This window comes from Populus nigra, chromosome 5 (genome assembly GCF_951802175.1).
Source record: "Populus nigra chromosome 5, ddPopNigr1.1, whole genome shotgun sequence".
NCBI classification, from domain to species: Eukaryota; Viridiplantae; Streptophyta; class Magnoliopsida; order Malpighiales; family Salicaceae; genus Populus; species Populus nigra.
In genome coordinates, this window is record NC_084856.1 from 15,625,510 (window position 1) to 15,639,946 (window position 14,437).

Here is a 14,437-nt window from a genome sequence, read left to right on the forward strand (position 1 = left end):
CATGCAAAAGAAAAAATAGAAAAAATAGGAGTGTCTCGGGGGACTAAAATAAAAGACATGCCTAATCTTTTTAAAGTTTAATAGAAAAAAAAGGATATGTTTAGGTCCAAGAGGCTGAAAATACCAAAATAAAAAAACAACAAGGACAATTAAATACCAAATAAAGGATGCGATATTTTTTTTAAGTCCAAGAGGTTGAAAATATCAGTGCTATAAAACTCAAGCCAACTCGGCAGGCTGACTTATGACTTGGAGCCTAGACCAGGTCGGATTTAAAAACAAGAAAGGAATTGACTTGATGTAACACGCTCAAAAACCGAGGTTGACTTATTACCTAGCCGTCTCAAGTAAAACCTGGTCAAAATTCAATACAAAACCTATTGCTTTTTTATAAGAAAAAACTAAAAATAATATCATTTTGATTTCAAAAAAGCTTTTCTTTTTGTAGCCAAAATCTGGTTGATTTCTCTCTCTCTCTCTTCTCCAACTAGGAACCGAGAAATATGAAAAAAATAAAGCTTGTATATTCATTTTTATTTTTAATCCTAAATATATTCATTTTATGAAGATTAGTATGAATAATAATGACCATTTTATCTAGTTATATACTATATATTATTGATATGAAATACATAAATAAGTTCTCCTTTATAGGATTTTTAAATTGAAATAAATACAAGTATCAAATTACTATTAGATTAATATTACATTTCAAATTTAAAAATAAGATAAATGTTTTAATTAATTTAGCAACTAAAAATCTTATAATTAGTTTACATATTTTATTATAAATATTAACCTTGTAAGTAAAAAAAATATTAACTTTTGTCAAGTGGCTTTTAGAAATTTTTATTTTCCAAGCACAATTAAATTATTAAACTGTCATGGGAAGAAATAAAAATAAAGTTTCATTCTAAGGGATTTTTTTTTATTTTTTTTATAATCAAGTTGACAGGAGAATAAATTGGTTTTTCTTAGATATTAAAATATTAATAGACAAGAAAAGTGGTTGGCCAAATTATTGGACTATCCTACCATATATATTTCATATCCAATTTAGTCATCATTATTTTTATTGCTATTTTTTTATTGATTTTTTTTTTCAATTTCATCCCTGATCATTAGGTTTTATTTGATTTTTAATTGAAGTTTGATGCTTATTTTTTAAAATATTTTTATATTCATTCAATAATTAAATTTTGTTTCAATTTTATCCCTTATCATTTGATTTTAAATTTTTTTCATGTCGAATTTGACCTCATTATATTTAATGATGTTTATTTTTTTTTGGATCTTTATTTTATTTTAATTTTTTAAATTTTATCCCTTGATATTTTTTTATTAGATTACAAGTTTCGAAAGTTAACACGATTTGACTTTAGTTTTTAGATCCTTTTATAAAATTATTTTTTTTCAATTTTATTATTAAATATTTAATTTTTCTGGAATTGATCTTTGTTCTTTTTTTTTCTATAAGATTATCCAAATTTTATGTCCGTGGTCACGAGGTCGATGGGTTAACACGAGTTGACTTGGATTTTTTTTTATTTTTGTTTAAGTTATTTTTTTCAATTTCATGCCTCAACATTTTTTATTGAGTATTTTATTTTGTTATTTTTTGGATTTGCTTTCTATGTGCTTAGTCTCAGCTTCATGACGACAATCACGAGTTTCGAAGGTTAAAACCAGTTAGCTTTGGTCTGTTTTATGTCCTTTTTTAATATTATTTTTCAATTTCATCCTTCAATATTTATTTTTTTAAGAGTTGGTCTATGCTTTTTTTTTTCTCTCTTTGCTTTTTATAGGGTTATCCCAATCATATTCCCATAGGTTGACTCAAATCTTTTTTTTTCTGTTGTTTTTTTCTTAGAATTTTTTATTGAGAATTTTTCGTCATTGTTTGTTTGGGTTTTCCTTCTACACAATTAGTCTCTAGCTCATGATCAAGGTCACAAGTTTCAAAAGTTAACATGAGTTGATATTAGTTTTTTTAGGTTATTTTTTCAAATTGTTTTTAATTTCATCCTTCAATTTTTATTTTTATTTTTGGTATTGGTCATCTTTTTTTTTCTTATCTATAGGGTTATGCTAATTATGTACTCATTATCGCAGGGTTAACAGGTTAACACGGGTTAACCCATATTTTTTTTAATTATTTATTTTTTAGTTTCATCGTTCAACTTTAAATTGTTTTACAGTTGAGTTTCATAATTTGATTTAATTTGCTTTTATTTAGGGGTTTTTTTTTACCTTTCATTGACATAGATAATTATGTGATGAAATAATAAATTAACAAAAAACTAAAAGAGGTGTTGTTTTTACTTTGCACCACCTCACAAAATATTATTCATTGTAATAATGTTTTGTTTTTTTTTATTTTTCTTTGTTTTTTATTTGTTATATCTGTGTTTTTAATTTTATCATTTAATATTTAATTTATTAAAAATTAGGCTTTATGATTTATTGTGTTTGCTTTTCTGTATTATTATCTTAGTCTCCCAACCTGTGTTGCGGGTATGACGTGTTAACCTAATTGACTCGAGTTTTTTTTAATTAGCATCTTTTTCCAACATCATCATTCAACATTGAGTTTATTATGAATTAAGCTTCATGATTTGTTTTGGTAATTGAGTTTCATGATTTGTTTTAATTTATTTTCTATAGAGTTATCCCAATTTCATGACCCGAGTAACGGGTTTGGCATGTTAACCTAAATTGACTCAAATCATTGTTTTTTTATTTACTTTCTATAAGATTATCTCAATCTCATGATCCAGGTCTTGAGTTTGGCAGGTTAATGTAAGTTAACTCGAGTCTTTTTTGTTTCTTTTTTTTAATTGATTTCTTCCCAGTTTCATCATTCAACATTATGCTAATTAGGAATTAGTCTTCAAAATTTATTTCAATTTATTTTATATGGGGTTATCTGGTATCATGACCTAAGTTGTTGGTTTGACAAGTATATTAGGGTTGTTTTTTTATCTATTTTTTAATTTTATCTTTAAATGAATGAGAATTGAGTTTTTAAAAGATATCATTTTGAAAAAAACATTGTTTTGAATTTTTTTTAGTTAAACTATATTTTATTGCTCATTTAGGTTGCCTTTAAACTATCAAGTCAGTCAGGTTATGTTAAATACATCAATAATGATTAAATAATTTTTTATGATTAAAATAATTTATCTGACTCATCACAATATAGCAAAGGTAAACAATCTAGTTAAACTACTAAAATTATAGAGGCTATGGTTTTTTTTTTATCTGATTTTTTTTATAGGGAATTTTGCATACGCGTTTTTTTATTTGTACAAAAGAGGAATATGAATCCAAGTATACATAGTAATTTCTCTCAAATAAATTTTTGGATGATTTTTGTATATTAAGATTGATTGTTTTTTTATTCAAAGATGGGCATTGTATTTAAATTAACTTACTAAGTATTTTTTCTATACAAAAAAACATCTCACGTTATTTTTCCAAGTATTGATATAAACTCAAGAAGTCAAACCTCTTCAATCACCAAGTGAATTAGGATTGATTTCCTAGATGATGAATTCAATATTTTTTGAGAAAATCCAAAACTATTTAACTATCAAAATGTATATTCCTTTTCAAAAAAAAAAAACAAAGTTTAAATCAACTAATGTGTTCCATTTAGAAAGAGGAAAAAAAAAAAACTAAGCAAATAGGGTGGCTATGTATGCCTTGGGGGTGGGGGGGCGGCGTTTGTATAAGAAGAAAGAAGAGGGCGAGAAAGGAAAAACGCGTTTGACCTTGGTAAAACCCATCCACCATTAAACAAGTCTGGACTCTCTTCCTTAATTCTACAGCTCACAAACCTGTCTTTCCCTCTATCATCTCCTTCAATCAAGCCAATCATACTCCTCTCCTTCTCTCTCTCTTCCTTGATCTAGTTCAACAAATATTGTGTGGGGGGGTGTTTCTCTTGCTTTCCTTCCTTTTCTTTTCGTTTTTTCACTTCAAGATTGCTTTAGCTTTCTTGATTTGATCAAAGATTTTGTGGGGGTGTTGTGTTTCTCTTTATTTGTCTGTTGGGGAGATTAGATTTGTACTAGGAAGTCTTTCGTAGTTTTTCGCAGTTTTCTTGATAGGTTCAGATTTGTGTTTGTTTTAATAGTCCGCCGTGCCCATGGCGGACTTAGTGAAGCAAATCTTGGCAAAACCAATCCAGTTAGCTGACCAAGTGATCAAAGTCGCTGATGAGGCTAGTTCTTTTAAGCAAGAATGTGGAGAACTCAAATCCAAGACTGAAAAATTAGCAACCCTTCTTCGTCAAGCAGCAAGAGCTAGTTCTGATCTCTATGAGCGCCCCGCACGCAGAATCATAGAGGATACTGAACAAGTTCTTGACAAGGCCTTGATTCTCGTTATCAAATGCCGAGCGAATGGTCTGATGAAACGTGTTTTTACTATCATTCCTGCGGCTGCTTTTCGGAAAATGGGCTCTCAGTTGGAGAATTCTATTGGAGATGTGTCTTGGCTGTTGCGAGTGTCTGCATCAGCTGATGATCGTGATGATGAGTACTTGGGGCTCCCTCCTATTGCTGCAAATGAGCCAATTTTGTGTTTGATATGGGAGCAGATTGCAATTCTTTATACTGGGTCTGTTGAAGATAGATCTGATGCTGCTGCTTCCCTTGTTTCGCTTGCTAGAGACAACGATCGGTATGGGAAGTTGATTATTGAAGAGGGTGGAGTTCCTCCTTTGTTAAAGTTGGTGAAAGAAGGGAAATTGGAAGGTCAAGAGAATGCTGCAAGAGCAATTGGGTTGTTGGGTCGTGACCCGGAAAGCGTGGAGCATATGATTGTTGCTGGTGTTTGTTCAGTGTTTGCGAAAATACTCAAAGAAGGTCCTATGAAGGTCCAGGTTGTTGTCGCTTGGGCTGTGTCGGAGTTTGCTGCTAATTATCCTAAATGTCAAGATCTTTTTGCTCAGCATAATATAATCCGGTTGCTGGTGGGTCATATTGCGTTCGAGACGGTTCAAGAGCATAGTAAGTATGCTATTGTTAGTAAGGCTACTTCAATCCATGCTCTTGTTATTGCTAGCAATAATTCGAATGTTACTAATGATGTAAATAAGCAAGTAGTTGATGAGGATCAAAGTCGAATTCCTTATCCTACGCGGGATAAGAGCCCGAATCAATTGCATACTGTGGTCACCAATACTATGGCAATGAATGCTGCGACCAAGCGGCCTCTACAAAAGCCAGGGGCCAATACTAATGGTGCTACTGTTGTAAACTTTGCCAAGAGTAATGGTAGCAACAATTTGAAGCAAAATTATCAGCCCCATCATCAGCATAATCATTCAATTTCGGGGGTTAGTGTTAAGGGGAGGGAGCTTGAAGATCCTGCTACGAAGGCCAATATGAAAGCAGTGGCAGCAAGAGCACTTTGGCATCTTGCCAAGGGAAACTCTCCAATTTGCCGCAGCATAACTGAATCTAGAGCGCTCTTGTGTTTTGCGGTGTTATTAGAGAAGGGACCTGAAGATGTTCAATACAATTGTGCCATGGCTTTGATGGAAATCACAGCGGTTGCAGAGAAAGATGCTGATTTGAGAAGATCAGCGTTCAAGCCTAATTCACCGGCTTGCAAAGCTGTTATTGATCAAATGTTGAAGATTATTGAAAAAGCTGACTCTGAACTCCTCATTCCTTGCATCAGAGCTATTGGGAATTTGGCAAGGACATTTCGAGCAACAGAGACAAGGATGATCTCCCCATTGGTTAGACTTCTTGACGAGAGAGAAGCAGAGGTCTCTAGGGAAGCTGCAATTGCCCTCACAAAGTTTGCCTGCAAAGAAAACTACCTCCACCTCGACCACTCCAAGGCCATTATAAGTGCTGGAGGGGCGAAGCACTTAATCCAGCTTGTTTACTTTGGTGAAATAATTGTTCAGCTCGCAGCATTGCCTCTCCTATGCTATATTGCACTTCATGTCCCGGATAGCGAGGAGCTTGCCCAGGCAGAGGTTCTCACTGTCCTAGAATGGGCATCCAAGCACTCTTCCATGGTTCAAGACGAAAAATTGGAAGCATTGTTGCCAGAGGCTAAAAGTAGATTGGAGCTTTATCAATCCAGAGGTTCAAGGGGATTCCATTGATTCATATTAATGTTTAATGTAGTTTGTTGCTGCATTGATTTTTCTCTTATTTATGTTCAGTCTTTGCAATGGAGTGTACATAAATGGTAGCTGCATTTCGTTCTTTTACAAAGCTGCTATTGCTTTATTATGTGTTATCTTCATTTGTTAACACCCATTATTCAATATTTATATTCATGTTCATTTGTTAACACCCATTATTCAATATTTATATTCATGTTCACGGTTAATCTCAAGGCCAGCAGATCCCAGATGAATTTATGGGTTATCTTGGTTCTTCACTGTCTATTCGCGTTTCCACCATGTATTCCACCATTGTTTAGGTTTTATTATTGAAACGCCTCAGATAATTCACTGCTGCCTCAGCATAGTTGTTGTATGCGCATACTCGCTGGCAGTCGATCCTGTTCTTGGGATTCGGCCTTGTTACGATTCTCTTCTCTATAATGACCGACCACATTCCGTTCTGCTGTTCGCAGCAAATTTGTTCATTTTCTTTAAAAAAAAAATAAAAAAAATTGATGATTGATGGAATTATTGGCATGTTGGTGATAAAGCAGCTTAGCTGGAATTGCCATAAAAGGAGACAAGGTGGGGAAAACACGTCTAAAATGGTTAGGATACGAGTAGAAGGCGGGGAAATGACTTTTAAGAAATTGATCAGAAAGTGAACTAGGTATGGTTTTATTGACCTGAGATTTTTACTCTGGTTTTTGGCCTCCATGGAAGAATTATTCAACCTCGTGTCTTGGACAATTTCAAACAAGCTACTATATAAATTATACACAGATATCTGCTTCTGTCATGTGATGCTCAACAGATTTTCTATTTTTTTTTTACAGGCTGTTTATTGTTCAACGTATGCGAAAAGTAATGTGACTTTAGCATTTAATTCTTGAAACCCAGTCGAGAAATGAACTAGTTCACCTTGCTACTCAATTCCACCAAATTAACATGATAATTACAGTTAATTTCATGAAGCTGCTTCCCATATTCAGTTAGTTTAATTTGTTTTATAGCTAATTATTTGGTTATACGTGACATTATTATATTTATATAAATACATATTCATGATTAATAAAAACTTAACTTACCTTCAATATTCATATAATATTAGATTAATAAATTTAATATTTCATTTATGAATTTAGAGTAAAGAAAAGTTCATATAACAAAAATATTTTGCATATGAAATTATTATAATTATGAAATTCTTATTGCATCAAAACATCATTTCTAAAATGTTTCTAGCCGATATTCTTAAATACTAGATATTCAATAGAGTCGTAGAGATTGATACATATTATATTCTTTTCTTTATAAAAGGTAACAAATGTTCTCATAAGCTGAGGTATAGGAGATACCTAGAACTAATATGTAGGTGCTTCTCATAAAACATATACACTAAACTGACTCGCATGAAAATTTCATGCAGGTAATCCTTAGACTTAATATCACTAAATTATCTTATATAAAGAATGTTATGTTTTGATCTAGTTACATGTTATAGTAAAGGTAACAAATGAACAGACAACTATATAAAAGTATTTGAGTGATCAGGAGATGATTCATCACTATAGGTTAATTGAGTAAAATGTTCCAAATGTTCTCAAAAAAAGTTTCAAATTATACTCAAATGATCAATGATTATAATGCTGCGAATAAATATGATTTGACATGAAAAATAAACTTCATGCTAAAATATCTAAATTGAAACATTATTGATGAAAGGATAATAATTACACAAAGAAACTGGTCACTAAAAGGTTAAGTCAAACTACTTATAACTTTTCTGATATTTGGAGAATCATGACAAGTTGTTAGACGGTACACTTTATCTTTAAATATAAATTAATCAATTATTAAATTGATAATAAATTAAATTGTTTGATTTATTTAATTCTATTTATTTAGAATTATAATTTATATTTGGGTCAATATATTAAAAACCTAATGGGTCACACACATTAAGAACTATTAATCAGAAATTAAACTGAGACAATAAATTAAATGTAACTTGATTGAAAATAATTTTAGAAATTAAACACTAGAATGTATTTAATTCAGGGATTATAATTTTAATCCTAAAATAATCAAGTAGAGACTTGATTGATTAAATTTCTAAAATTATTTTTATATAATATATGAATATTATTTAAGGGGAAAATAAATATTTTGTTATTTATAGAGTTTTTAGGATTCCCTATAAATATAAAGATACGCATCTTATTTTTTAAAAAAGTTTTTTGTTAGACAGAAAAAAAACTACATAAATCACAAAATAAAGAGTTAGCATTCTAAGCATAGCAATTCCTCTCTTCTAATTAAATAGGGATTTAGGAGATTTTTTTACTGATGGTTCGTGTGGATTACAGTTGGAAGTCAAACAATTTGATGATTTGTGATTTGCGATAATCCTACCTTTAAAAAATTATTTAAAACTAGAGAAGATTAGATTTTCAGGTAATAAATCTCTAAACAACTCTAGATCTGTCTAACGAGATTCTAAAAAATTCCAAATATTATTTTAAATTTATTCTTTTCACTGTATATATATATATGTATAATGGGAATCCAACATATTCATCTTTTTCCTTTTATCTCCCAACAAATTCATTCACTTGTCACTATGTTTTGGGCTAGATTGTCTTCCATAAATTATTATTCACCTCATTCTGAACTCCTTGTTTTATTATGCTTTTAATGTTATTTAAGAAAACCTTAAAATGTATCGAGACGGCTAGTGATAAAAATCCATTACATGGGCCACAATGTTTCTGGGTATCTAGTACTTCTGCCTCTAGTCTAGGGTTACCACAAATCGAGCATGATACGAAGTCTCTACAAAGGCATGTGTTATCGGGGTTCCACTCCCCACCAAGTGCCTAGAATAAAATATTGCATTTGAAAATCTCTGTGCCTGAGACTGCCCATATAAACATAACTGAAAACAATTCATGTGTTAACCTGTCTGTCATATGGGACACTCTTGTTCATAGACATAGGTATCATATTGCAAAATCTCTTGTCTAATGAGCATCTCCATGAAAATATAAAAGCAAATAATTGCGTGTTATTGTTTACGATAGAGAGTATTTTTCAAAATAATTTTTATTTAATATATAAAAATAATTTTTTTATCCTTTCAAAATGATTTTTTTTTTTAAATCAAAACTTTTCAAAAATATATATAAAAAAAAGACAGTTCAACTAATCCGTTGACAGCATACCATGAATATTCCCAATTTCCCGTAGTCGTGAAACAAGTTTCTAAATGCTTGACGATAACCAGTTGACAGGTAGTTTTGCATTGGAACTTGTCATGAACAAGACCAAATCTCACATTTTTTATTCAACTTGTGCATAACAAAGACATTAGAAAAAGACTGGTTGAACTAATCCACAGGACGCTGAATAGAACTAATAATACAACCATGGCTAGTGGCGTGTAGAAAGAACTTGTGCCTATGTTCTAAGAAGCCTGTTATAATATCACCACAGAAAATTAAATGATATTTAAGAAAATAATATCTAAATCATATCCTTAAAAAGAAATTCTAAGGCAATGTTTCCAGAAGAGGTGCTGAGAACATAGTAACTAGAAAAAAGGGTTATACATTTGTTTTATTGTTGAATTTGATCCTCAAATATTCAATTTTTTAGCCAATAAACTCCAACTCAATCTTGCTAAATCAAGCAGCTTGAACTATCAGAGTACCATTGCACTCCAATGACTCCAGAGTCCATAGACACAGCAAATTTCTCCCTTTCCAAACCACCACAGGCCTTCACATCTTGAACCCTTCTATGGGCTAACATCTGAAAGTTGTAGTAAGCCCATCAGCAACACAATCCATTTATTTTCACTTTGTTGGGAGGCCTCAAGGCTTCTACATCTTGGACCCTCCATGGGCACAGAAACATTTTCCGTAGGTGTTGTAAATCGAAAGGTCAAAACAGGACAAGTGGCAGGCAGGAAGACTACAATGGATCGTTGGAGGGAATGAGAGTCATTCATTACACCGAACACTTATCCTCACTTCAACCACTGCATTTGCTTCCAAATCTCATCCATTCATCCCATAATCCATTACCAGCCTAGAAAACAAGAAGATCATACTGCTTACACTCTTCTGTCACTAATACAACTTCGCTCTCTTTCCTCTTCTTCTTTTTACCTCTTTCTTTCTTTAGCCTCGTCATCATCACAACCATGGCAGCTGCAGTAACTGCTGCAGTCTCCTTTCCTTCCTCTACCAAGTCTACCTCTCTTTCTTCAAGAACCACTCTCATTGCACCAGAAAGAATCACCTTGAAAAAGGTACTGGCTTATTTGATATAGCACTTCTTTTTTTTTTATATGGAGCTTGTCTGAGGTGAAGTTTTTTTTTTTTTTTTCTGGCTTCGGCCGTATCTTCAGGCGCCAGTTTACTACAGAGATGCGTCTGCTAGTGGAAGAGTGATTTCCATCAGAGCCCAAGTCACCACAGAGGCTCCAGCTAAGGTTCAGAAGGTATCAAAGAAGGATGATGAGGGAGTGGTTGTTAACAAGTTCAAGCCTAAGAACCCTTACACTGGAAGATGTCTTTTGAACACTAAGATCACTGGTGATGATGCTCCTGGTGAAACTTGGCACATGGTCTTCAGCACTGAAGGTATGCCTGGCCTCCAATTCTCATCTAGCTAAATCATCCACCTTATAAATGTATAGTTAGTTAAAATCAAACAGTTGGTTTATATATGGAAAATGCATCGATATTGGACTGACTCATTTATGATATGGTAATTGAATGTCGGAAATGACTGATAAATTGCTCGATTGTCAATGTCTTATATGCAAATTAACAAAATAAACTTCGCACATTTTAGCTAAATCATTAGTACTATATGAATTGATCTTCTTGGTTGATTGGTTACTTGGGGTGGTTTAGGAGAGGTACCCTATAGAGAAGGGCAATCAATTGGAGTAATTCCAGATGGTATTGATAAGAACGGGAAGCCTCATAAACTAAGATTATATTCAATTGCCAGCAGTGCTATTGGTGACTTTGGAGACTCCAAAACTGTGAGTTTTTCATCCGATTTTCCTTTCATATTTTTCTTGCACGTACGAGTTTCTAGCATATTCTAAAAAAATGATCTTGAGTTCATGTAAAATTGATGCGTATTTGCTCTCATGTTTAACAGATGCCAAATTAGCAAGTTCAATTAATTGTCAGAATGTTCCGCTTGCTATCCTTTTTCTTAGCAATGCCAGGTTTTAAGTTTAACTCATTTTGGTGAGGATGATTCATCCTCGTTCAGGTTTCTTTGTGTGTGAAGAGGCTTGTCTACACCAATGAACAAGGAGAAATTGTAAAAGGAGTTTGCTCAAATTTCTTGTGTAAGGCTCCAGGACACTCTATAAGCATTTTTTTTGTCCAAATTTAAAAAGTAGGCTACCTGTGTTAAAGATCATTGGCATATGGGACGAGAGAGAGAATTGTGACAAATCAGTAACAATGAATCAAGAGACCTCAGCTAACATCCAGAATTGGATGAATGGCATACATTTCAGGTGACTTGAAACCTGGAGCTGAAGTACAGATTACAGGGCCTGTTGGGAAAGAAATGCTTATGCCAAAAGATCCAAATGCCACTATCATTATGGTATTATCCACTTATATATATATATATATATATATATATATATATATATATATATATTAAGCAAATTCATAATCATCCTTTTGAATATAACTCCATTGTGGTCAATACTATTCCTTGAACTAAAATTCTTATGCATTGAATCTGCAGCTTGGAACTGGAACTGGTATTGCTCCTTTCCGATCGTTCTTGTGGAAAATGTTCTTTGAGAAGCACGATGACTACAAGGTAAAACAAAAGCAACCATTTCCTGCTCTTTGCGAATATGAGGATTTCGTCAATTAGCTGATAAACGTCATACGATTAACTTGGTTAAAAATCGCAATGGTTTGTAGTTCAATGGTCTGGCATGGCTCTTCCTGGGTGTCCCGACAAGTAGCTCATTGCTCTACAAGGAGGTGAGGCAAACAAATCATTTCACTACTCTAGCTGCTTTAATCCTTGGACTCCAGGAGCGAAATAAACATTGGAATAGTGTTAGTGAAATTCCCTTTATTCGGTGGACAGGAATTTGAGAAAATGAAGGAGAAAGCCCCCGACAACTTCAGGCTGGACTTCGCAGTCAGTAGAGAGCAAACAAACGACAAAGGAGAAAAGATGTACATCCAAACCCGGATGGCAGAATACGCAGAAGAGCTGTGGGAATTACTAAAGAAAGACAACACTTATGTCTATATGTGTGGGTTGAAGGGAATGGAGAAGGGAATTGATGAAATAATGGTGTCATTGGCTGCTAAAGATGGTAAGAAATAACAAATCATTTCGCTTAATTCTATAGCGATGATTTATTTGAATCATGCTTCCGATTCCACTGCTGTCTTTTGCTTTGTTTTGCAGGCATTGATTGGCTTGAGTACAAAAGAAGTTTGAAGAAAGCAGAGCAATGGAATGTGGAAGTCTATTGATGCTTTGATTACTTGTACAGATATTTCCCCTCTTTTCTGGTTATTACAAGCAATCATCTTCCTGTAATGATTTCCACTGCATTGTTGTAGATAGGTAATATGCATGGTTTGTAGTTTTTGGCTAGAAAATCCTTTTCGTTTTTTTCTTTTTTAATGAATGAAGCGAATGTATTTTATGGCATTTGGAAACAAGAGTTATTATTTCTTGAGCAATCACAGTATGCAAAACATTTATATGCATGAGTCAGCTTCTATGATCTCTGCTGTATGATTGTTCTGATTTCTTCTGAATCTGTCAATTTCAAGCACACTTTTTTGTTGATTTCCTCTAATTTGGGATGAGTTCAGGATACCTAAGTTTTGGGCACAGACACAATCAGCCAGAACTCCTAGCCTAGCCATGCACGTCATGATATTTAATATTTCTTTATCCCTAAAATTATTTTTATTTAATTATTCAATAATAAAACGCATGGGAATTCTTTTGCATGGAATATTGTTTTTTTTAAAAAAAAAAAATAACTAGGACAGGCGCTTGATAGATCGCAAAAATAGACTTATTTTTTTTTAAGCTAAATAAAAATAAAGGCTTTTTTTAATTTTAAGTTAAATAAAAAAAATTGACCATTTAGTTATAAATGGTGAAATTGTATTTTTTTAAAAAAAATTAAGAGACAAAAATGCATTAATTAACAAAAAAAATTATGCTAAAGGGTAAAATGTGAGAAACAAAGAAAAAAAAGGCAAGTTAGGCACCCTTTAGCCCCTTTAGCCCTTTTTGGCACACAAGTCTCTTATTGTGTTTTGATTTAAATTGAAAAAAATAAAAAAAAAACAACTGCAACCCCAAAATTTAAATATTGAAGGGTTGCCAAAAAATCAAGCCAGAGGTTTTTTATGCTCAAAACCTTGATTTTCAATTTATTTAGATAAAAAATACCTAATAAACACTCTATGGACTTCCATTAACCAATTTGTGGATTTAAACAACTCAAAAAATGATTAAAAAACCCAAAACACTTTGAATTCAAAAAAAATCTCAAGCTTAGATCTATCATCTCAGCGATATTGATGGCAAAGAACACTCTAATGGAAACATCTTCATTGAATAGAATTATTTAACATCAAAATCTACCATTTTGATCATCGAAGTCGGTATCAACCAAAACTTTTTTTCTTTATCGACTGGAAAGCATATCCAATGATCTAGATGAGTATAGATATTACTTACACTACTAAAACACTTAGGTTTGGTCATGGAGCTTCATTGTCATATGAACAGTGAAGCTCCTTTAAGAAAAAAATTCTATTTTTTTTTGTTTAATTTTCATCCTTTATTTCTTATTTTTTTTCTTATATAGCCTTTTTATGCCCTAATTAGATGAGATTAAGTTTGAAATTGTATTAGGAAAAAAATGTTTAAATAAAGAGAACTTATTTTGTTTAATTTTAATCCTCCAATGTTTTTTAATTTTTCTTGATTTAGTCCTTTTATGGCCTAATTAGATGAGATTAAGTTTGAAATTGTGTTAAAAAGAAAATATTTAAAGAAAAAGGACTTAGATTTAAAACATGAAGAAAATACATGACCAGTCATAAATTCATGACAATTTCCATTTTGATCCATAAACTCATTTTATTTATTTTCTAGTGCATGAGTTAGAAAGAGGAGAGAGACTTTCTAGATAATGATAAGGAGAGAGAAAGTTATCAGTTGATCACAATTCAACCATAAAAGAAGAAGAAGAAGAAAGAT

The 14,437-nt window shown here is 32.2% G+C and overlaps 2 protein-coding genes across 2 annotated transcripts; both read left to right on the forward strand.

Annotated features, from left to right (window-relative positions):
• The first annotated feature begins 3,736 nt into the window (after positions 1 to 3,736).
• LOC133694940 (uncharacterized) lies at positions 3,737 to 6,321 on the forward strand. Its single transcript, XM_062116630.1, has one exon. It carries the CDS (start codon positions 4,151 to 4,153, stop codon positions 6,128 to 6,130), a length of 1,980 nt encoding a protein of 659 aa, XP_061972614.1. The 5' UTR covers positions 3,737 to 4,150; the 3' UTR covers positions 6,131 to 6,321.
• A 3,873-nt stretch (positions 6,322 to 10,194) lies between these two features.
• Positions 10,195 to 12,921, forward strand: LOC133695420 (ferredoxin--NADP reductase, leaf isozyme, chloroplastic). Its single transcript, XM_062117412.1, has 9 exons — positions 10,195 to 10,451; positions 10,551 to 10,785; positions 11,062 to 11,195; positions 11,435 to 11,513; positions 11,688 to 11,779; positions 11,927 to 12,004; positions 12,112 to 12,174; positions 12,284 to 12,518; positions 12,614 to 12,921. The coding sequence occupies exons 1-9, from the start codon at positions 10,344 to 10,346 to the stop codon at positions 12,679 to 12,681; spliced, it is 1,092 nt and encodes a 363-aa protein (XP_061973396.1). The 5' UTR covers positions 10,195 to 10,343; the 3' UTR covers positions 12,682 to 12,921.
• Positions 12,922 to 14,437: the final 1,516 nt, after the last annotated feature.